Source organism: Fundulus heteroclitus, chromosome 16 (assembly GCF_011125445.2).
Source record: "Fundulus heteroclitus isolate FHET01 chromosome 16, MU-UCD_Fhet_4.1, whole genome shotgun sequence".
Lineage (NCBI taxonomy): Eukaryota > Metazoa > Chordata > Actinopteri > Cyprinodontiformes > Fundulidae > Fundulus > Fundulus heteroclitus.
The window spans coordinates 37,588,766-37,613,381 of NC_046376.1; the positions used below are offsets into that span (position 1 = coordinate 37,588,766).

Consider the following 24,616-nt stretch of genomic DNA (forward strand, 5'->3'; position numbering starts at 1 on the left):
CTCCCTCTCTGTCACCCACACACACACACACACACACACACACACACACACACACACACACACACACACACACACACACACACACACACACACACACACACACACACACACACACACACACACACACCGCTTCTCTTGCTCCGTCTCTATTTTACTGACCCCTTTAGGATCCACGTGAAGCCGTTAAAACGTCACTTGCTTTCTAGAATGTGAAATACATAGTACGCTGTCAACTCCCCTAAACCATAAAACTAACTTTATGGACCCCACGTGACCAGAGGGGAGCCAGTGAGAGGAATCAGAACAGATTTTTACGATCCAACTTGGAAATAAAAACCCTCATATGTTTGACACGCAAATGTCAATGCTGCCTCCATTTTATAGTGTGGCCCAAAGCAGGAAGGGGCTTTAGTTTTAAATCTACGCATGTCTTTATACAGCAGCTCACACAGACACGGGTCGGGAGATTGTATCCAGATGAGGCTCGAAGAAGGACCCATGTGGCTCCTGAGTAACTCAGAAAGAAAAGCAGGGGAACTGCAGCAGCAGTCGGTGAGTTTAAAAGTTCATTCGGTTGTTTACAAGTGGAAGCCAGGAGAAGATAACTTAATTTCTCTGGGAGCAGCATCCGTTCGAGACGGAAAAGACAGAAACGTGACCCATTTGTCTACTGCTGATCATTTGTTATCGTTTCTCTGCAGAGAAGAAAACTGGCCTGTTTGGATCAGCTGGCTGTGTGTTTCGCTGTGTAGTTCCCTGAAGTGTGAAGTTGTGCTAGAACACCACCTTTGTCCATGAAGATACTCCCTTGGAATTTCTAGGCTCATGGACTCAAGACTGACCTGCAAAATAGAGGAATATTTGGAGAACATTAAGCCCAGTTATGGTACTAACAGTTCGCTCAAATGAAAAACACAAAATGCTCCTTATTAAGATTATTTTCTGCACATCCCATGCTAAAGTCCAAGAAAAGGTACGTAAACTAACATGGATGTTTTCTGAAGATGTAGTATTTTGGCAGAAAGTGGTCGAGACATTTATTTTCTGTAGCTAGATGACGATGTGTTGGCATAAAATGACGTTTTGGATGTATCTCGGCACCACGGAAACTAAAAAAAAAACCCTTTAGGTTGTGCAAAGCAGCATCATGCTGTCCTCTTTGGATTACTGTGAGAAACTTTATTCGTAATTATGTTTTACTCAAGGTTACAAACAGTTACAAAAAGCTCAATGACAAAGTTTACAGGGACACGATACCGCACAGACGTCACACATCCACGCACTCACACAAAGCAACCGCAGACAGCAAAACAGTCACTGATAAATTGTCACGATATCTGTGTACACTCCAACAAATTATTACTATTACAACAATATGAGTTGCGCTTATTTCAATAATGTATACAGCAACAATAACAGATAGAGACAAGAAGGCCAGGCAGATTTGTTTACAAACAAAACCACTCACGCGCACATTTACACAATTACTTCCCTAAACATGCTCGCGCATACATTCTTCCACGATAAAAATAAGTGCAGATTCCAATGTTGCGGGTAACAACACCGCGTCAAGGTGAGTGGACGGGAGAGGGATAAAGGTGAGCTTCAGGGGGTGAATAACTTTCTGGCTGCAACAGAAAGCACATCAACAACAGCAAAATATCCCACCTGACAAGCAAGACAACATTCACAGATAGGCAGGTAGTGCGGCTGCAAAGTAAGACCTTAAGTCGATCATCTGGGAGTATGATATATATATATATATATATATATATATATATATATATATATATATATATATATATATATATATATATATACACACACACACATATACACAGAGATATGTATATATATATATATATATATATATATATATATATATATATATATATATATATATATATATATATGTGTGTGTGTGTGTGTGTGTGTGTGTGTGTGTGTGTGTGTGTGTGTGTATTCATTAGAGTACCTGTTAGTATTATTCTGTGGCCCTGAAACACCGACATAGCAAACGAATAAAAGTGCTGCGCTGCTGTATTGTGCACTACAGCTGCTAATTTGAGAACATAAGTTGTTATAAAGCAGAAGTTGGAATCTTGCTTTTTTTAGTTTCTATGTTTCTATTTTTTTCAGGTTTTTTTTCTTTTTTTCATTACTTTGCACTTTTAAGTCATGTTTGCCTCCCACGAACCTCAGCGACACGTCATCAAGCCGTACCGCCGGGTACTTTCAGAGGGCTTTTACTACATGGGTTGGAAGGTGGTACCAGCCGTGGCCAGACTCATGCTTAGCAGCTTGTTGTCCTTCTTCCACTTCATCCTCCGGTTCTGGAACCAGATCTTGATCTGCCGTTCCGTGAGGCAGAGCGCGTGAGCAATTTCGATGCGCCGCCGCCGCGTGAGGTACCGGTTGAAGTGGAACTCCTTCTCCAGCTCCAGAGTCTGATAGCGGGTGTACGCTGTCCGTGACCGTTTCCCGTCCGGGCCCGTCATATCTGAGGGGTTTGGAAGGAACACAACGCCGTTAGGACAGAGGGGTCCATGTGTGACAAAACTGGGCATCATCAGAAAACCTGTGTGGGGGGAGGGGGTAATAGTCTGTGAACACTCGCCTCATTTGGAGGCACCATTTGTTCAGTTTTTACACAAAATATATGGAAAGCAAAAGTTTGGGCCTACGTCTGAAAAAGTCGCTTTATTACATCTGATATTGTAGTTACAGGTGTTTGACTGTTATTGCGCACGAAGAGCACAGCGGACAAAAATGCTCGTGCATAAGCGTTGATAAAACGAGCGCAACAAATAAAAGCCAAATAAATTATTTTTCTGCCACAATCGGTTCTGAAAGGTCTGCTTTGTTTTTCACAATCCTGATCCATTCAGGAGTAACATCACTCTCGTCCTTCAATTTCCTTCAGGTCCCTTCAGGGTTTTATTGCCTCGTCCTCTGCCTCACCTCTTTAATAAAGTTTCCACACCTAATAAAGCCTGACTTTTCAAAGCAGCAACAACATCTAAAGCATGGCAGGCTCTCTTTCTTTTCTTCCCTGCTGCCTTTTCTTCACACCCGGCCCTGCATGCTCCCCAGATGGGAGCTTTGCTTTGCTTTGCAGTCCAGCTTGCCTCACCTTTGACAGATATATAACGCTTTTGTGAGACTTAAAATAAAACAGGCGCAAAGAGGGACGGCAATCCAAGCATTGCTTTAAAGGGTGTGGGGATAAAATGAGCTGCGCAATCAGCCACCGAAAACATAGAGCAAACTGCGCTTTTTGGTTGGACTATGATTTACAATTAGAATTCAATCGGTGGAAAAAATAAATAAATTGCAATTTAAAGAAACATTTTTTTAACTGAAGTTATTTTTTTGATCAAGACTAAACAATTTGTGCAGTATACTCAGAATAGATCAGTCAAAAAGGATGCATTATTGCTGTTTGTCAAACATTATTTAAGACTCCGTTTACTCAAATCATATTAAAGCCTAGATGCTTTATGGAGAAAAAAAATCTTCCTCTCCAAATAATTCCCACAAACTGGAATGACTCAACATCTACTTATTTTCAACAAACTTAGCTTGCGGCGTGAACTTCTTGCAAACAAATAGGTAAAACTGTAACGCCGAGAGCCAAAATGTACCATGGCTTATGTGCAGTTTTCTCATCCAGGGGAAAATCTGGGGTGTCTGTGCGTCGCTGCCAGCAGCTGATCCCATCGGGCCGCCATCCTGCTTCTGGGTAGCTTGCGAATGCTCATTATTGGACGGTAGATTACTCCCATCGCCGATTTCGCGGGTATGGAGCCGGTCCTCGCTGCCTTGTGAAGCGTTCTCAGGCTCTGTGGAGCGCTGCGCCGCACCACCAGCTGCCGCGGCGGAGGAGGAGAAGGAGAAGGAGGAGGAAGAGGAGGAGGACAGGTTTGGAGAGCTGAGGTTGCTGCTTCCTGGTTGTTCTGAGGTGGGAGACGGTATCTGTTTGCACAGCTTGCTGTTCTCACGACCGCCTGCCAGGAGAGAATTTCCCGCGGAGGAGAGCGAGCAACTGGCCGACTGTCTGAAGCCTAAGTCCCTGGAGTCCTCCACTGCCGAACCTCCGCCGAAGTGTCCTCCGGTGTGCGCGGCTCTGTTGCCCTCTCCTCCCCGGCTGGTTACGCTCAGATCCATGCCATTGTAGCTGTAGCCATAAGAGCCCGTCGCATGGTGCATGGTGGCAGAGGAGGAGTCCCTGTACGTCCCTGTACTCGCGTTGTTGCTTGCTCCATAATTTAGCAGCTGGTACTCGGGGCCATTCGGGTAGCGCCCTGAGAACGAGTTTACAAAGTAAGAACTCATTTAGTTGTTTTAAATAGTTACAGGCTAACAGCTGAGCAGTCACAGGGGGCTTGATTTGTCAGATTTCTCTTGGTCGTTATAACGCGGTACTTTCAACGATTTATGATGTATTAGTGAATTATGGCGTTGCACTGTACTTCGTTTTTAGCTATGTATGCGCTGTCCAAATAGGGGGGTGGGGTAGCGGTTGTGTGTGCATGTTGGATCTGGATCTGTGTATGCGTGTGTGTGTCATGGGGAGGTGAGGGGTGAGGTGAGGGAGGAGACAGGGAAACACACAAAGAAGGAGGGGTGCGGTCACGTGATTTTGCAAACAACTCGTAAATTCTCGCTGATGACTTTGCAGAGGTAATTCATGCTCTGAGGTTTCTATAGATAAAGGCTTGGGCGGGGGAAGCCTCTTCCTCCCCCTCTTCCTCCAACTATCTTTCGGCTGGCAGCGATGCTGAGGTGAATTAAGAGCGCCACCTATTGCAAATATGTTTGTATTGCACCTATTGGAAGACGGAAAGAAGGGCAAAGAGAAAAACTTTAAGTATTTTAAGAAGGGACATTCCTACTATATGTGCTCCCTTTCTCCCATAGTGCAACAATCAAATGTGTCCTATCACTCAGGCCTCTTTACTGACCTTTTGGGAGGGTTCAAATTATGAGCAGGAGAACATAAGAATACTCAATGATAATGAACACAGACGGGGCAATAACAACACGCTGACTTCCACCTTCAGCTCACAGTGCAGAGCAATCAATCGCTCCCCTCTACAGTCAACAATATGTATTTTATATATATATATATATATATATATATATATATATATATATATATATATATATATATATATATATATATATATACTATAGGAAAAATAATAAAAGCTCAATTCTGAAACTACTAAAATACTATAAATGTGTTTGTCGGCAGGGAAGCAATCTGGAAAAGGAACAGATAGAATTCCCCATCAGAGGAAAAGCAGGACATTATGTTCCTTTTTATAAATAGTTACAACATATTCCCCCAGAAGGTAAGTTGTACACAATCATCAAATCTTCTTCCTGATGTGTCTATATTCTTATTGGTGAAACATTTCCCCTTAAAACCAACTGAAAAAAATATTTTTAGTATACTAGAGGAGTAGATGGTGCAATGCACAATACCCCAACCTCTTCCACGACGTACACAAACAAATATGGTCACTATGGCAATATTCCATACAATTTTATAGAAAACATAGATTTTTTTTTCATTATTTGTTCCTTCCTTCTTTCCAGGGTAATATCTTTGGCTGACACTTCTCTCTGCTTTCCTCTACCTTCTCCTAAACTGCAGTGGTGGAATGTCAAACCTGATCTGTGGTAGCCACACAGGATAGAAATCTGCTGATTTATTATTTGTTGGTTTCTTGGTTGGGATGCATTACAGGCCATTGTGCCTGTGTGTGTCTGAGTTGGACTCACCAGAGTAGGCATGCTTTGTTGCAACTCTGACACACTGATTAGAGCAGGGGACAGATCAGGAATTAAATTTTTAATTTTGGAAAGATATCAATAGATTTACTCTGTGTGAGGAGGTGTCCATTACAGTCTGCATTCCACACGCCCAACTGCTTAGAAACTGACTTAAAATTAGCCTGTGGATGCATACTACCTATTAACTAAGCTACATAATAATACCAGTAATAAAAAATAATAACAACAAAATACAGAGTGGATTTAAATTTCAGATCAACAATCTTTGTTTCTGGAGTGAGGGAGTTAAAAAGGTGAAATAGCTGAAGAAGGGATTGATACTTTTTCTGTTTACCATTACACATTATCTGTTCTGACTTCAAACTGCTCTCCTTATAAAGATTTTCTTTATTGTAAATTATGTCTTATAAAGGGAAGTGTATGTAGGCAATGTTTCCAAAAGGTGAACACACAAATACCGGTGATGTGTCTTTGTTTAAATGACATGAAAATGGTTTCCTCTCCACATCAGGCAGACATCTTCCACCGTCTTATTTGTAGCATGTGTTGTACATGAACACATTTGTTAACCAATTTTTTTTATATCTAAAAGCTCAACCACAGCAAGCAAGAGATTTTAATCAGTTTAACAACTGACATATATTTGACTGGTGAAACACTTATCAACGTTTCCTCCTCAACATGCTCTTGATGAACCATCTGTTCAAAACGATTGTGCTAAATCTATGTTTACTTGTTTTCAGCTAAGTATGTATATAGGCTCGTTTTAATAAATTGTTGGCTGTAATATTAAAATTATAGTATATTTTGATAAAGTTTTATGCGGGAGCTGCTGAATAAGGATGGAACTAGGAGCTGAATGCATGCTGATTTTGTTAATGGTCCTGTTTAGGTTCACAGCTAGGCTGAATCCTTACACAAGCTGAGCCCAGAAACAATTTGCCTTATTTCCGCGCATGCATGTGTTCACATCAGCGAAATTCAAATGGAGGTCTGCTTGCTGGTCACTCTGGGGACAAGAACAGTTCAAAAGGTCACTGGCCATTGTCCACTTTGTCTGGGTGAAGTGTGTGTGTATATGTGCAACTTGTCAGACTGGCCTGCTTGAGGATAGGTCAACTTTCTCTGCCTGGCTCTGCTCATTAATTGGTTCAAGCTGGCGAAACTTCCCCTGAGGAGCATCACACCTAACTGGCCCCGCAAGGCCCGGCCCTCCAGAACCCAACTCCGCTACCGAACCAACATTTCCGGCCTCGTATCAAATATGTGTTGCATGTTTCACGCTTACATGAAAATGACTAAAAGGTTTATCGGTCTCTGGGCGCAAACAGACATAAGGCACTAAATCATGAAATAAACCTGTCTTCAACATCATAATATGGAAGTATGAAGTCCCTCTTTGTTAGTGTTGGTGAATTAATATGTCACCCCCCCCCCCATATAAAACAAAATTTCATCATACACTTCTTTACAGTTTATTTCTCATAGGTAGTACGTACTTGACAAAACACTAAGATAAACCTACAAATTTAATCAAATTTACACTTTTCTGAAATTGTTTAGGTAGTTTGGAGGACAACATAAGCAGGTCAACACTTCCACACACTTGTTTTACAACCAAGTGAAAAAGTATGGGCCAAATACCACCAAAACCTTTCAGGCTGAATAATTTTTACAATGCAAAGGGATTTTCCTTGCCTAAATCTGTATATTTGAGCTACAGTATGTACACCATAGGACATATATCAACTTCTTTCCCTCCCCATGTTGTTTAGTATGCGTGGAACACAATCCAGCATTAATAACTGCTCAATTAACAGTATAGCAAACAGAATGGAGAAACACAAAGAGGAAGTGTTTTTTTTTCAAAGCAGGTGCTTGATACAAAAACAAACAAGAACAAAACACCCACCCCACAAATTATAACCGTAACAAATTAGGTAGTTTTATTGGAATTCCTTAAATCACTGCTGCTAATACACCATCTGCACCTCAACCTGATTTCTTATCTCATAGAAAAAAGCAATATGCAAATAAAATTAAAACGTTTCAATATATATATATATATATATATATATATATATATATATATATATATATATATATATATATATATACATATATATATATATACATATATATATATACATATATATATATAGACATATATATATATATATATATATATATATATATATATATATATATATATATATATAGACATGTGTGTGTGTGTGTGTGTGTGTGTGTGTGTGTGTGTGTGTGTGTGTGTGTGTGTGTGTGTGTGTGTTTTAACACCCAAACAAGACATCTGTATGGAATTTTTATTTATTCTTCCTTTTCTTCTATTTATCTTCCCATTGCTTTTCACTTTATTTTGTGGCTCCTTATGTTTCAATATTTAGTATCGGTGGTACGATTCAGGAGAATGCATTTTTGGTTTTAAATGTTTTGGGGAAAAGCACTTAAATATAACAGGTCGGCATTAGAAACGAGTAGAAATGTCAAATACTAAGTGTTTTAACCGAGACTGGGCTGAGAGGCACAGATCCTAGAGAAAAGCACGGAGAAAAACATTTTATACCTCTTAATGACCCACACGGTTGAGTCGTCAAACAGAGAGGAATGAAGTCGTGAGCGTACAAAATGTCCACACTTTACAAACAGATTGGGAATAATCAGCATGGATTTTCTTCCATCCTTTTCTTCCAGTTAATGTCTCTTATCATTTTCTTTAATTTCATTCCGTCCGTTTCTCTTCCTCGTCTGTGCCGTTTACCGTGGAGGAGGAGGAAGAGGAGGACGAGGATGAGTTAATGAGTTTGTTCTCCTTCTTCCACTTCATCCTCCGGTTCTGGAACCAGATCTTGATCTGCCGCTCTGTGAGGCAGAGTGCGTGCGCAATTTCGATGCGCCGCCGCCGCGTCAGGTACCGGTTGAAGTGGAACTCCTTCTCCAGCTCCAGGGTTTGGTAGCGCGTGTATGTCTGCCGGCCGCGTCTGCCCGGGCTGCCAAAGGTTCCTATGAGATAAGGAGAGACAGAGCCACGCAAGAGGTCACATTCAAACTAAAGCCTAAACACATTTTGTGACACCTTATTTTGGTTAATTGTAAACGTCTCCGTCTTTCTTTTAAGGATCAGTGCAAGTTGCTTATGCTAAAACTGTTACTACTACTAGTAGTAGTAATAATAAATATTACTAACATTAATTACAATAATAATAATGTAAGATTTCAATAAAAATACTTGTTCTTATACCGAGGCCAAATATCCCAAAATCTAGATTACTCGCCCAGAGGGGGATGTCAGTTTAGCAGATTCTGGATCAATCAGAGACAGAATATGCGGACAGTCCGCATTGTTGCCACATATTTGAATATTAACATGCAATAAAAGCGTTCCAAACCAAATTTGTTAACAGATAATTTTCTTTTTGTCTTGATCGTTTTGTTCTAATATTACATAAGCTATCTAACTGCTGTGTACAGCTTAAATTTTTTCTGTTTTATTTTTACTGCTGTTTTCTCCACATCTTTTCCAGTTGGAGCCTTTTGAAAGGTATGTGCTATTAGCTATTAACGACCTCAAACAAAACATTTTCTTTCCACAATTCTGTTTTGAGCCACAGCATCCCACTTTTTTTGCTTTGATTTAATGCTGTAGTGAAAAAAGACAGACATTTTTTAAAAATCCCACATTTTCAAACTAAAGCTGCCTCTAGTCCAACTTTCACTGCATCGCTGCAGTCGCGTTATTGTCACTTCCGTTTGAAATAATCAGTATACAATGCGTAGGAATTATGGTATCTAACGCTGCATGAAATAAAGTTCCGAAAATGGAATGAAATCTTTGATCAAAAGATGGAATTATTTTTGATCAACAGAAGCAACTGTTTTTTTAAAAGTATGTTTTTTGAATGAAAATAAATTTTATGGAAGTTACAAATTAAAGGGGTATTAAGAAAACCATTCAGAAAGAAGCAAAACAAGTTGACAAAGTGACGCAGCAATATTTGGCAGACTTTGTCTTTAACCTAGCTGCCCCTGCTCGGTAGCTGCGTCAGCGAGCAGCCTAGGTCACACAGTGACTGCAGCTTTGAGCCAAACAAACCAGTTTTATGACGGACAATAAAACACCAAGCTCTTGACTGGCTGGTAAGCCAACAAACGAGTTCTATAAAGCAGCTTCAGTAAGAGGAGGGGGAAGTGAGGCTGACTGACAGAGGAAACAAAACGTCAGTTTAAGAAGGAAGACACACTAACCGTTACATGCGTTCATCCGCTGCATCCACGGATAGATTGGAGTTGGCACTGTTTGTTTGTCATCCATCGATTCTCCAAATAGCCCCTTTCCTCCTAGCCCAGCGCACTCCACTTTGCGATGCATGCCGTCTTGGCTCAAAGCAAGCTGGTGTTCCTCCAGACTGCACGGATGATCCTTGTCTCGGTAAAAGTTCGTGGCTGCCGCTGCAGCTGCCGCCGCCGCTGCTGTAGCGTAGTCGCATCCGCCAGGTCCGGACGCGCCCCCGACCGCCACCCCCGCCGCTCGGTGCCCACTGTACGCTCCGTTCGCAGCCTGCTGGTAGTATGTAGTGGTTGGATAAGGCTTCTCCTGGTGAGCACTGTAAGCCGCGGCCGCAGTCACCGCTGCTGCCCCCGGGTAGTGTCTGAGCGGATGGTCGGCGTATCCCGATGAATAAAGTGAGATCTGACCGAGGAATGGCTCTGCTGACGCCGCCTGGCCGCCCCCACCCGTTCCCGGTATAACCGGGAAAGAGGAGTTTACAAAATATGAACTCATTGGTAAAAGTGGGAAAGGAGGAGGAGAAGATAAGAGGGGAGCACAGGAGGGCACTAACAAACACAACAACAGTGATAACGCGATGAAGAAGAAGGAGGAGTAGACTGAGGCTAACGGTTCTTCCTCCCGTCCTCCTTCCTCTGCTTTCCCTGCCTGCACTTTATGATTTGTTGTGTTTTATAGCCCACAGTCCGACGGGCTGCTGCTATCACTGAGTTTATCGCAGATTGGGAGGGGGTGAGGAAGGTGAAGTTGGGGTGGCTGGGTGCCAGTCCTGGGCAGTGTGGGGCTCAGTAGCAAGAGTCAATGTGTGTGTATGTTACAGGAATTGGGTGAGGAGAATAGGGGAGTCAGAGACCAGCTGACCAAACACTGTCCAATGAGAAGCCTGGCATTAGTTTGCCTCATTTTTCCTTTCGTTGGAGTGAAGAAGGAGGAAGAGGAGGGGGTCTGGGAACCACCACGACCCCCCCCCCCCCTTTCTTATTTCCCTTCTTCAATCTCCCGCTCCCTTCTCCTATCTAATTGTCATTTCATTTCTCTTTCTAATCTTCCTGCTGCTCCCGGTGAGATTGCGCAATCACAGCGGAACTCTTCGCGCGTTAAATTGATTGTGTCTCTTCTTGTGTATCGTCCTTCATCTGATGTTGGACCCATAAAACCTGCAGCTAGCGCCCGCCCGTGGGTGTGTGTGCATGGTTGAGGTGCTGCACCACCAGGGGAAAGTGAGCACACATCCATTGCGTTTTGTTGATAATAGCCAGCAGAACGCATTGAAATGAAATTGTGGAACAAATACAAGATGCAGGAAAGCGCACGACTCGTATATCACCCTGTGTGATTGCGTGTTTTGTTTGTAGAAGGGGATCCGAGTGAGCTTATTGTAGAATACACGCTCTGCTCTACTCCTATAATTTAGATGTTTGTATGTTTGTAACTGGTAGACCTTAATTGTTCGCTGGGTTGATTTACATCACGATACTCTACCGACGTGTGTGTCCTCTTCCATAGGCCCTCCTTTTTCTTCATTAGAACAAGACCTGGTCGAATGACAGTCCTCTGAATATAGTTTAATGTTTGTCTGTCTGTCCCAGCCTCCTCTGAAGTTTTTGGAAGTGGTTGGATGTGATCAATGTGTGCCGTGAATTATTTTACTTTGCTGAGACACTGATTAGTCTGGAAAGTAAGACGAGAAGAAGAAAAGAAACAGTCCTAAAAAAAAATCAATTTTTTCAGTTTCAATGACACTGATTAGGCCTGCAAGCTTTTACATGGCAAACGAATCACGGAAATTACCTTTAGGTGCACATTAGTATCTTAACAAGACAAATATACAAATTATTGGTTTCAATTCGTTTAGTTAAAATGTAAATTTAGAATAGACATAAAATGTAAACACAGAAGAAAACATGTTGAATTCTAAAATTCTAACTAATCTTAATAAAAACTATAGTACATTAAACATAGAGTTGCTCAAAAGCTAAAGATTAACCACCATCTTTTAGAGTATCAAATCATGTTTCTGATGTCTGTGATGTATTTTACCTGAACCAAGCGTAGTGAAATCAAAACGCAGATAAAATCAAAGAAATAACTACGCTCAAATTAACAACACCGACCTCCCATAACACACACAGATCAGTTTGTTCTTCGTTGAGAGAAAGAAAGAAAGAAAGAAAGAAAGAAAGAAAGAAAGAAAGAAAGAAAGAAAGAAAGAAAGAAAGAAAGAAAGAAAGAAAGAAAGAAAGAAAGAAAGAAAGAAAGAAAGAAAGAAAGAAAGAAAGAAAGAAAGAAAGAGATTTCCAAGCCTGATTTGTGTCAGCAAGGTTGTAAAATAACCGCAGCCATAAATAAATCTTCCTCTTCTCTGTCTCTCTCTTTGTTTCCTTCACAGGCTGCAGCTTGTCCCCACGGCCAAACTACAGACAGTCCGACTGATAAATCGACACAAAGACTCTATTTTTGCTTTTACTTTACCCTCCCACCCAACGCATTCCCCAAAAGCCGAGCTCTTCTCCTATTAAAGACACTGCGGATATGACTGGGAAGTGGGAACATTTTAACGCCGAATTCGTGTGGTCCATGGTGGAGAAGCTGAATTTGAAATTTGCAGCCTTTCTGTGGTTGCTTACCTACTTTTTGCTTTTTGACCCACACCTCCCCTCTCCTGGCCTCTCTCGCGTCGGCAGGACGCTGTTTCCTCCCCGCTTTGTGGGAACGGGAAGCAGCCAACTTGTTTTGGAGCTGACTGGGGTTTAATCATTGATGAGCAGCAACAAGGACGGGGATGGCCAGCAGCCCGGGACAGACACAGGATGCTAACACTCTCATTACGTTACCTAGAGTCCCCCTTTCAGCGCAACGGCATAACAAGCGACCTGGTGGGTTTCACATCCCCTATTCTGACATGGAATACAACATTTACAGCGACAGCGCCAATAAATGTTTAAATCAATAACTTTTATTCTGGTAAAAGAGCTTACATATAAATATGTATATTGTCTCACAATAAACAGTGTAATCACACTTCAAACATTATTAATGATTATTATTCTTAATTATTTACATAATTATTAATTATTTTCGAAACGATTAAGACCAAAACAGGTCTAGCTTTTTGCTACAAGTGATTCGTTCATTTAAAAAAGCGAACTAAGGTGTCTTTCAATTTGAATTATAATAGTTTTACCTGCTGTCATTAAATGACATGAAATGTTATTTGATTTATTCTCAACCTTATTCACCAATCTTTTCCAAACATATCACAGTGAAAAGGAAACCTCGATAAAAAAGTATTGTGTTTAAAAAACAAAATATTTTTAATGAGTTTCTGTTTGTTTTTAACTCATGTGAAAAGCAAGCTGTAAAAGGCACATACCAATTTTAGTTGTTAACAAAACAAAAAGGGAAAAAACTATTTAATTGGGCTATATCACATTGAATCCAAAGTTTGGTTGTAAAATAATATAACGAGTCAAATAAAAGGCGTGTTTTCAAACTGAATGAAGGAGGCTTTACATCCAGTAATACATATTATTAATCACAACGCATATTAAAAGCATGAAAGGTAGCCTCGGTGAGTTACTTGATACTTTGTTGGTCTGTTGTGTCGAAATGTAAAGCTGCTGATGCTGAGACAACGCAGGTTAAACAATAACTTTATTAAACAGGGTTACAAAACACGGTTGTTTTTTTTTTGTTCATTTAAAAACAATGTATGCAACACGGCCTCCTTGTAAAGCCATATGAGAGGAAATAACAACATGGTTACTATTGAAGAGCAGGGCTGTGCTTTATGTACATGTTGCTGTGTGTCGTTGTTGGATGGTTGGGAGCCAAAAAGCCCTAAAAGGCAAATAAATTAAGTGTTTTGCAAGAAGTCTGGTGCATTATGCACAAACAGAGCATGTGTTTATGACAGTTACAGCGGACAGGGGGACATATTTCGCACCATTCTTTAAAAAGTGTTTAATTGCTCTATTGTGTTAATTTCTTAGTTGTTTTGGTCATTACATCGGGTCACAGCGGCTCTGCAACTTGCCCTTTGTAATAAATAAGTAAGTAAATAAATATAGCATGGTATAGCTTTTATGTTATGTTACTTGTATTGTCTTGTGTCAAGGTATTATTGTATATAATAATAATAATAATAATAATAATAATAATAATAATAATAATAATAATAATAATAATAATAATAATAATAATAATAATAATAATAATAATAATAATAATAATAATGTAACTATCGTTATTATTATAATAATAGCAATCATTAAAAAAAGTCCCTTGACTGACCATGTAACGCTCACCCTCTTGTTCAGTTGTAACATGTTTTTATATAAAAAAAGTGTTTTCTCATAGCTCTAGACTGAAACGTGCATAATAAATTGTGAATGAAAACGCGGAAGTTTTCCTAGTTTTGTACAAGCTGCTTTTAGGTTTGGGTCACATGCGTGGTATTTTCTCATAATGTATTTGTGTTTTTACTTTTAGAGACTTTTATAGATTAAAGTGTTATAGGTGAAGTGTTAAATGTGAAGGTTTTGGAGGCTGTCAGTGTGGGAAGCCTCCTATTTTAAGCCTCAGCAGTGAAGCTCCACATTTTCAGATTGCACTGGACTCCCACGACTTCCAAAGATGATAATAAGCCCAAACGTTTCAACTTTTTCATAACGGATTTACTTGCTAAGCTGGCGGTAGTCCTGTGCAGTAAATCAGACATGTGTGTCTGCGAGTTAACTTCAGTGTAAACATTTGAGGGCTGCTGAAAGAAGCCCAGGAATGTGAGAAACTTCAGAGATCAGCGACATTAAATCTAAAAGAGTTGGAAGTCTACTTTATGGCTCTTCTTTACTCCCTCGTGTGTGTCTGTGTGCGTGCGTGTGTGTGTGTGTGTGTGTGTGTGTGTGTGTGTGTGTGTGTGTGTGTGTGTGTGTGTGTGTGTGTGTGTGTGTGTGTGTGTGCGCGCGCGCGCGCGCAAGGCATTGGACATTTTATGGCTTTATTGCTCTTTATGACTCCTTGTAAAGTCGAAAGATGGCGGTGAAGTGAAAACAGAGCCGCTGGAAACAGCAGATGGATAAATGTTCTGTTCACAGGACTGCACACAAGCACCGAACAGAATGCTTCATATCAGCTGCAGCACTTTTCATCCTGCGGTGTAGTTTTCACCTAAATATTCGATTGTCTTAAATTAAAATGTTTTCTCGTTTTTTTTTTTATTTTTTCAAGAATTTTAATAGAATTTTACGGAGCTACCAGGCTTTTCTTTAAATGTTAACATTGATCGGAAATCAATGTCATCTTACTTAAAGGAGATTTATTCAAATAAATACGTTTTTTATTCATCCTAACGGTTAGAAATACAAAGCGTGAGGAATTCCATTAAAGGAACAACATCCAGAACCTAACTCTGTGAGAATAAAAGAAGGGTACAGTAACTGGCTTTTACTTTATTTAATCATCAACGTTGATAACGATGCCATCGAGTGAGGATCAATACGGTATCACGAAGGAGCGCGCGCGCGCGTGTGTGTTAGCTCCCTCTCACTGACCTCTCCAGCACGAGTTAATGACAAACTCCCAGAAACGGCCTGACTGCCGCGTTTTTTGTTTTAATGTATTAATTGTTTCCAGGCAGCGCGAAGCGCCATTACCTCCCGCATTACCCTGAAGTCATTCTCCGGATCACTTCACCGGACGATCAGCGGCTGGAGCAGTCCTCCAGCTTCACAAGCCTTCCAGTGGTTAAAAGTTAACGGGTGAATATATGCTGCTCTGCAAGTAGGTTTTTCTAAGAACAAAAAAACAAAGCACTATAACAACAAAACAAAACTAAATAACAATATTACACTTCGTACACTTAATAAAGATAAATAAGTAAATAAAAAATACATCTAAATAAATAAATAAACAATCGGTACCAAAAAAAAAAAGTATCAGAATTTAAACATGTTCCAAAGCGTTAAAGTTAGTTAGCATGAACCTCAGCGCTGAGCTGTTCCGACAAAATCAACTATTGTCACCATGGCGGTCAAAAATCCACCTTCAAAGAAAATCAAGTCAATGGGTTCGTTTTTCACTTAAAAGGGAGAAATATATTTTATCTCGGGTAGGATCAAATGCATTGAAATATATGTTGAATCCCAGACTGATAGAAAGTTACGCAACTGCTGTTGGAAACTGAATATCAGTGTCACAACTAATTAAATTCATACGCATCCTTGAACACATTACAGGATGTTGCTCTTGAAATTGACATTGGGGAATGACAAATACCTGCCCAACCTTTTCTCCTATTCTTACTATAACGGGGCTGTTCTTTGTCCATTTCACCGCAAAGACAACAGGGTACCAGATTGTGAGCACATTCGGAGGTGTTGCAAAACAGTTTTCGTAACTGTTGAAATCACCACCTAGTGGTTAAGATACACACCAAAGCACAAACTGTTACAATGTCCAAAGGCTCAGCGTATTTACTACTTCGACCGAAGGGACCCGAGCTATCAACACCTGTTTTGAAGGAAGACTAATGTTGTGTGGCCATCTTTATTTTCAGCCGCGGCCATGCTTTCCGGAGGAAGAATGAAACTAGGAGGAGCCAATCTTTCTGTCCAACAAGTCGTTTTTTCGTGGTTTAAATCAACAAAGTTGCACACCCCAGACAATTATATTTTTCAAGCCACACGTATCCAAGGCATGTCTCCTAACGTGAACAGACATGGCCATGCATACTGCCATCAGTGTGACGCTAGATGGCACCAGAGCCTTTTGCTGGACTATCCTGAAAGTTCTTTCCTTCTATCTATCTATCTATCTATCTATCTATCTATCTATCTATCTATCTATCTATCTATCTATCTATCTATCTATCTATCTATCTATCTATCTATCTATCTATCTATCTATCTATCTATCTATCTATCTATCTATCTATCTATCTATCTATCTATCTATCTGTAATAATGTAATTATTTAAAGCAGGTGTGACATTTATTGTGGAGTTAATACCAATTCTTTTGCGCATTATACAGGGACACAGCTACTGGCAACAAGGACATTTCCCCCAATACATGCACAAACCGAAGAAAATGAGAAAGAAAGAAAGAAAGAAAGAAAGAAAGAAAGAAAGAAAGAAAGAAAGAAAGAAAGAAAGAAAGAAAGAAAGAAAGAAAGAAAGAAAGAAAGAAAGAAAGAAAGAAAGAAAGAAAGAAATAAATGTGGTCTAATAATGTATTATCAAGTTGGAGATGTGTTTTCTTTTCTATATCTTGACTGGTTTGTGAAATAAAAAGGTAGTTGTTATTGCATCACTTAGATGTTTTCAAAATATGAAAGCATGTCTTCTCAACCAATCGATATCGAATGCGTTGCGCCTTGACTTAGTGAAGGGTGACTTTAGAAGAAATCACTAGATGAATATATCAGTTTACTCATTGTGCATATAGAAAATGATTACGCATCTGCTCTGTTTTAAAATGAGACTGCGCCTGAAGAGAAATTCAAACACCATGTTGTTTTGACTAGCCATAAATGGGCGTTTTAGGAATTGAGGGCACTTCATTCACTGAAGGTGTTTTGGAACTAAGACAAACGGAGCTGTAAAAAGACACGACAGAGCTGCAGGTTTGTTTGTGGGTGAGGATGGAAAGGAGACGCGGGGTGTTGGGTGGTATTCTGACGCTACAGAAAGCACACCGGCCACCCACCCACAGGGAGGAAATGAGTGGGGAAACAAAGTCATAAAAGTGCTCTGACGGACGGAGCAGCATTCCAGTGTTTACACACACACACACACACACACACACACACACACACACACACACACACACACACACACACACACACACACACACACACACACACACACACACACACACACACACACACAGGATGTGAAGGAGCTGAAAGAACCTGGAAGATCTTCCAGCACAGATAGAGGTACAAACTGAGGCAGAAAGACAGCCTCAACCAAGTCTGTATCCCCGCCCACCAGCACACAAACACACACGCGCGCCGGTAGGCACCTTATCCCCTACCGTCTGCTTTCTGGACTGTCAAATCCGCAACACCTTCTCTAAAAACAAAGCCAACATTAGTTTCTCAACATGCACCCGGGTCCGGGCCATCCCATCTCCATCAGTACATGGCCTCTCCCCACCTAATCCCAACATTCAGGAGATGCCATTTCGTCTGCAGAAACAAACCCAGAACCTAATCCAACACGGAAGCGTTGATTTGTTTAATTTATGCCCCATCCTAGCGTTTATGCATTACCCATAATAAGGAAGGGTTGTTTCTTTAACAGCTGCGGGACGAACTCGCTGCCCCTTGTACCGATAATCCAGACTCACCTGCAGCTCCCCGATGCGTCAGGACGCGCTGGAAGCACGGGAGCAGCATCTCACCCGGTCTGTGAGGAAGCGAAAGCCAGAGCGAGGGAGAGGAGGATTCGCAGATCCTCTGATGTCAGCGAGAGGACGTCGAGATATAAAGCACTCTTGTTATGTATCATCGTGCATTCCACCGCTGGTCATCAAACGTAATGTCAAATGAAAACAAGCAAAAAATAAACAGGTCTACGAAAAACATGCTGTCTTCGGCATGGTGTCTCCAGGCTTGGACTGTCTCCTCCTCAGGCTGTCGGTCCATCGGCGTCGGAAAGCGGAGCCGATGAGGAATATCAGCAGAGGGAGGAGGAGGAAGGCGGGTTGTTGTCAGTAGCTGTTCTTCTCGGCTCTGCAGTCACGATCACTGCTGTTATTCAGCAGCTCGCTAAAAGCGTTCAATTTCATTTGTTCGCGCGATGAGGTGCGCCCGGCGGCTGGCGAGGTTCGGCCGAAGCAGGAGAGGAGAGGGCGGCTGTTCGGGTCGGAGAGCAGCGCTGCAGTATTATAGCCACTTGGGAAATCATAAAAAGTTCATGTTCACGTTAAGCGCGTCCACATGACCAGCCTGCCGTCCAATCCCCATGCACGGCCACTCATAAACTTGTATCACAAAGTTGTAAATTTTCATAAAACAACAAGGAATTTATTGCATTTCTTCGTGGAGTGCTGCTGGAGGGTAGCTGCTCCTCGCCTTTCACTCATCCTCTCAGACGCCATTTTCTTCTTCTTCTGTCCCTCTGCAAACAAGCTCACAGCGGGCGTACAAAGAAAAAAAAGTATGCGTTTGATCTTGAGTTTTTCTTCTTTATTTAATTATAGGTGTGGTGTTCTATAGTGATGATAGCTAAAAGGTTCGTTTTGTTCACTTTGCACCAAACAGAGACAAAGGGTTCAAAATTAACCCTGAATGAATGAATGAACAGGAATGAAGGTTATCCTGTTTACGGAGCAGTAATGTAGCTATATATTGTTCACTTCTAGCAATGTGGGGATATCATCTTCGGCTAAAATTGTGGGAGCAGTTTGAATTATTTTCATCGCCATCACTTCTTTTGCACTTCTTTTCTATTTCTGCTACATTTTATATATTGGCACTTGTATTTTATTTATATACAATAAAGCTTGGTAAAATTAACATTCTTTTGGTTATGTTTCCCTTTCGGTCACAGTAACCATAAGTCGGTGTCATGAAGCATTAAATTCTCATTTGCCCAAAGAAACCCCACTCTCGGACCTGTAACACGAATCTCATTGGCATCTCCCAGTGATGGACGTGTGTCTTTGTGAAAGATGCCTGCAGGACTTTCATTTAGATCTGTGCTTCTCTAAGCAACAAACGTTAAATACAACTGACATATGAGGTTACAGTCGGGGGATTCATTTTTGAAAACAGAATCTTCTCAATATGAGAACAGGCTGACAGAAAATGCGGAGCGGTTTCGCAGTGCGGCAAGCGTCGACGTTTTAACGGCCTGCTGACCTGCAGCTGCGCGATGCCAAGCCTCGCTGCATCTACAAAAACAAATGTAAGTCTTAACCCTCCACATCTGGGATTCAATCCATTGCTTTTTTATTAATCAGTTCAGTTGCGTTTACAAATACAGCACGTATTCAACACCTTTAGGTACAGAAGAAACTAATAAACTGGTTCCCTGTTCTAATGAGGCAGCCTGTCTCAAATTTTAAGCAGCTTTCCAAAACAGAGATTCGGCAAAGTATCAACGACCTGTCTTCCACAACGAGCAGCGTTTTCTGCGTTAGTTTCTTGTCCTTGTTGACATTTTTTCTTTTACATTTTATTGTAAATAAATAAAGACAAATAACATTTATTTTATTTGGTTCTAGAACTTCTAGAACTGTGCAATGTACATCTGGATTCAACCCCCGAAATAGCTATTTATAATTAGCTAATTATAATTAGCTAATTTGCCATCTTTAGATCTAAAAAAACAGCCAGCTATAATTATCATAACATACATTTTTAATAACACTAGGTTTTCTAGTTGAGTCCGAACGCTCTTCTAACACAGACCATGTTTTATATCTTCAATGACCCACATTTGACCTCATCCAAAAGTTCCAGGGCCTGGTTCAGGGACCCGGATCCGACACTTCCGTCGGATCCGTCTTGCAAAAAAACAAGTTAAATTTTAACCAAAGAGAAAGCAGCAGCTCTGAAACACGTCTATTGATCTCTTTGTTGCCTTTATAGGGGTTTCCGTCCCTCTTACTGAGCGAACAATGATGGCCGGACCTGCCTAACATCTTCTGGCCCAGTTCACGCTTCGACACCAGCTTCGGTCTCACCCAGCAGCTCAGAGCTTTCTTCTATTTGCCATCACACAACCTCGATCCCTAACAACTCAGGAACAAATGTTCTGCATTTGTGTTTCTGGGTTTGAACATCTTAGCTATGGATAGAAGAAACAATAGAAAGAAGTCACTTCAGGATTAAAAATTAAAAAATACCTTTTGTTAAATGTCAGGTTTGTGTTTTCATCATTTCCCTAACTTTTTAAATCTATTCTATGTTTGATATGAAACATTTCCATGCATTATGACACCTTTATTAGGCTTTAAAAAACATCTTTAATGTTGCTCACTTTAAAACGGTTTTTTTTTTTTGGTTTATTTTCAAAATTCTGTAAGCTTTTTATCAGTGCTCCGTGCTATTTAATATTCCGGTTCCTTGCCTATTTTAATCAGCTTTATTTAAATGCCACTGCCCCCCCCCCACTTCCCTCACCCCCATTTTAACCGTTTATTTGTTTGCAATATTGGAAAAATATGAATTAATATAAAATATTATTGGAAAAACACAGGGACACGTTAAATGACCATTATTATTATTATTATTATTATTATTATTATTATTATTATTATTATTATTATTATTATTATTATTATTATTATTAAAAATAATAATAATAATAATTATTATTATTATCATTATCATTATTATTATTATTATTATTAGTAGTAGTAGTAGTATTAGTAGTAGTAGTAGTAGTAGTAGTAGTAGTAGTAGTAGTAGTAGTAATAGTAGTAGTGTGTTAGGTGAATAGCCATTTCAGTTATTGTCATGCAGGTGAAGGCTCCTGTTCAAACACCCTCAGCTACAATCCCCAAACAGATTTGCATCTTATTTCATCCTGGAGAGTGGCTCAAATCAAAACGAAGAGCCGTCAGGTCTGCAGATAAATCCACTTAAATTTGACTTCAGTTTGTAATAAGGGTAATCTGTATTGTTTTGAATTAGATGTTATTTACTCTAACAGAATAGTTTATTGAAACTATAACTTTTTTTACTCTGAGAAAGAGTTTCAGAAATTTAGAATAATCTGACTGAAATGTACACACACTGGCAAATTGTTAGATATGTTTAAATTCTAAATAAAATTAGATACACAACATATCCTAAAGTGGGAGTAAAAATCACAAACATGTAGGTCGGCAGTTTCTTTGACTGCAAGGAGGTCTCCTGTGCAGTCCAAAAAGATCTACATAATCCACAGAAATGGTATTTTATTTTTGGTGGCTGCATCAAACGGATTTGACAACAAGAAAGAAGAAAAAAGCAATCTGTTTATTAGTTTGTCTAATATGTTTAATTATATGGCTAGTATTTGAAGGCCACACTGCTAGAGGGCCCAGTTTGCTGTGATTGGTCAGCAGGCTGTGTCACAGCCCTGCAGAACAAGGCAGCCTTTTATCCTTTGTTTGCGCCAAGGCAAATAACTAATATGTTTTTATGTTGATAGTATTTATTAGTGGAAGAAAAGCCTTAGCCACACATATGACATTTTAGAGATCATAAATGGTACAGTCTTGATCAAAGAGAATAAAGTGAAGTCCCAAAATAGTCTTGAGTAGTACATCTCATTACTCTTATACTTCTTAACACAATTAATTACCTACAATGGTTTTTTCACCTTAAGTAAGTATAACAAAGAAAAGAGGTAAAAAGGGATATTACAAAAGACAAATTTCATTATTTGTTCTGGTGATTGATCTAAGGAGGCGGATGCAGGTCATGGGTTATTCTTTTTACCTTTATCTCCCTCTGCAAAATTTAATACCATCTTATGCATGTTAAAGCTTTGGATGTTGAGTTTGAGTGCAGAGTAGGATCAGCTGTTTCCTTTTTCTTGTTCAGGATTCAGACCTTCATGGACCTTTTTTAAACAAATCTCACTGTTCCTGAAACAAACTCTTGTCTTGTTGAATGTCTAAGCCTGTTTTTTTTCACAGCAGACTGTTCAAAAGATGAAACTGAGACGTGAATACATTTTTCCTGCCTTTATGTTCATTCTTTCTGTGTGGTAGGATCATGCTACTGACTGTATACACATACTGTATGTTCTTGATTGGTACAATTTGACAAATATACAATTTCCAATAACATGACTGACTTTCAGATCCTGTCTGGAACTGTTAGATTTTATAGCCTTCTTTTGGGTTTTAGGCCATTATATTTCACTAATTCAGTGGGGATTACAAATATGAGAAAATGTACTTTGGGGAACTGAATGCTGCTTGTATAAATTATGAAGTTGACCGTCACTACATCCAGTTATTTCCCTTAATGAATGAAAGCAGGGTTCGTGGTTTCTCTGGAGGATACAGTTGATTCTTAGTGTGACCTGTCCCGGGTGTATCATGACTATCTTTCTGGCCAATTCCTGCTAGGGACAGAGCTCCTTTTTCCACCGACAGTGTTGGCACAAATGGGACAGAGTTAATTCCTCATGATTTCTGTTCATTAAGCCATCTGGATTACCACATTGGAAATATTTGCACCTCATCCGGGCAAACCTCTCTCAGTCTCTCACCAGGATGACAAAGAAAGAAAGAAAGAAAGAAAGAAAGAAAGAAAGAAAGAAAGAAAGAAAGAAAGAAAGAAAGAAAGAAAGAAAGAAAGAAAGGAAGAAAGAAAGAAAGGAAGAAACAAAGAAAGAAACAAAGAAACAAACAAAGAAACAAAGAACAATTTTGTTGATGCTTTCACTGCTATTAAAGGATATATGTTTGCCCCATGACTTTACAGCACATCAGAGACAACACACCACTCATGATGCAATAAAAAGGTTATTAAACGCTTATTCTCTCCTAAACGCAACAACATTTCAGATGTGTTATTATTATATGTTCTTGTTCATTTATTTCTATTTAGTTAAAAAAGCACGAAGGACAACATATTTAAGTAGATCAAGTGTAAAATGGTTTGATGGGGATTACTCCAGTCATTCAGAACAACGAGATAAATGGAAAACTGTCTGAATATAATTCAAATACTAATAAATAATTGTTTCCTCTGTCTGTTGGTGCTTCAATTAAATTCAAAAACTTAATCATTGACTTAACATAATTTCTTTCTTTTCATCTGGTTACACTCTGTTGTATTTTGTAAGTTGACAGCAAAATAAAAAGATAAAATGACCTTACTTTATGACCTTCTATTTGACCAAGATAGAATAAATGAATTATTACAACTACTTCAAATCATTTCAGGTGGACAAACAAGATGGTAGCTGAACTAATTATATTTTCGTGTATATATACATTTTTAGCAATTTTCACTCAATATAAACAAATCATGTTAATTCAACAAACAAAAATAACATTCCATCAACTAATATTACATTTTTGAATTTAACTAATATTTTTTCTAGCTAAACTAAATTCAAGTTTGTCAAAAGGTTCCATAAAAATGAATTTAGTAGGACCAATGCAATTTGGTTATCTTCTTTATTCAAACCCAGTAAGGTTGCTGAACAAGGTGTTATTTTGTTCCAGGGTCACAACTAGAACATCAGATCTTGCTCCCATGTTGACAAATGAGAACAAAGTTGACTTTTAAAGTGTAATATATTTGGGCAAATACTTTTTTAATAGAAGCAGAAATAAAAAAAATTAAACAAGAATATTTTAATGATCAAAAGCATAAGAGGCCACATGTTGCCATCTTGCCCCTAAATCCAACATTACATAACTACAGTTGCCCAAGAAGGCCCAACCAAAGTTCACAGCTTTAAGCCTGGGCAAGGCCAAAAAAATTCAACATCCTAAAGAGAACATTCACCATGTGAACATCACCCTTAATAATAGCAGCGTAGAATGC

At 39.6% G+C, this 24,616-nt stretch overlaps 2 protein-coding genes and 1 long non-coding RNA gene across 3 annotated transcripts; 1 reads left to right on the plus strand and 2 right to left on the minus strand.

Annotated features, from left to right (window-relative positions):
- The first annotated feature begins 110 nt into the window (after positions 1-110).
- On the plus strand, positions 111-14,199 carry LOC110367187. The gene is made up of 3 exons (XR_002427293.2): positions 111-552; positions 702-973; positions 12,498-14,199. It is a non-coding gene; the product is annotated as an uncharacterized LOC110367187 (long non-coding RNA).
- Positions 2,144-19,221, minus strand: LOC105919934 (homeobox protein Hox-B5a). The gene is made up of 3 exons (XM_012855405.3): positions 18,460-19,221; positions 3,645-4,304; positions 2,144-2,500 (listed from the first exon to the last, which is right to left on the minus strand). The coding sequence occupies exons 1-3, from the start codon at positions 18,506-18,508 to the stop codon at positions 2,250-2,252; spliced, it is 960 nt and encodes a 319-aa protein (XP_012710859.3). The 5' UTR covers positions 18,509-19,221; the 3' UTR covers positions 2,144-2,249.
- LOC105919935 (homeobox protein Hox-B6a) lies at positions 8,032-12,331 on the minus strand. Its single transcript, XM_012855407.3, has 2 exons — positions 10,066-12,331; positions 8,032-8,823 (listed from the first exon to the last, which is right to left on the minus strand). The coding sequence occupies exons 1-2, from the start codon at positions 10,601-10,603 to the stop codon at positions 8,543-8,545; spliced, it is 819 nt and encodes a 272-aa protein (XP_012710861.1). The 5' UTR covers positions 10,604-12,331; the 3' UTR covers positions 8,032-8,542.
- Positions 19,222-24,616: the final 5,395 nt, after the last annotated feature.

Bases quoted from the DNA above. Each gene is read 5' to 3' on its own strand.
- LOC105919934 (XM_012855405.3), bottom strand. From the start codon at position 18,508: ATGCTGCTCCCGTGCTTCCAGCGCGTCCTGACGCATCGGGGAGCTGCA. The intron at 4,305-18,459 runs GTGAGTCTGGAT...ACTCGTTCTCAG, and splicing joins GACGCATCGGGGAGCTGCAG to GGCGCTACCCGAATGGCCCC. The intron at 2,501-3,644 runs GTACATTTTGGC...CAAACCCCTCAG, and splicing joins AAAACTGCACATAAGCCATG to ATATGACGGGCCCGGACGGG.
- LOC105919935 (XM_012855407.3), bottom strand. From the start codon at position 10,603: ATGAGTTCATATTTTGTAAACTCCTCTTTCCCGGTTATACCGGGAACG. The intron at 8,824-10,065 runs GTTAGTGTGTCT...CTTATCTCATAG, and splicing joins GCGGATGAACGCATGTAACG to GAACCTTTGGCAGCCCGGGC.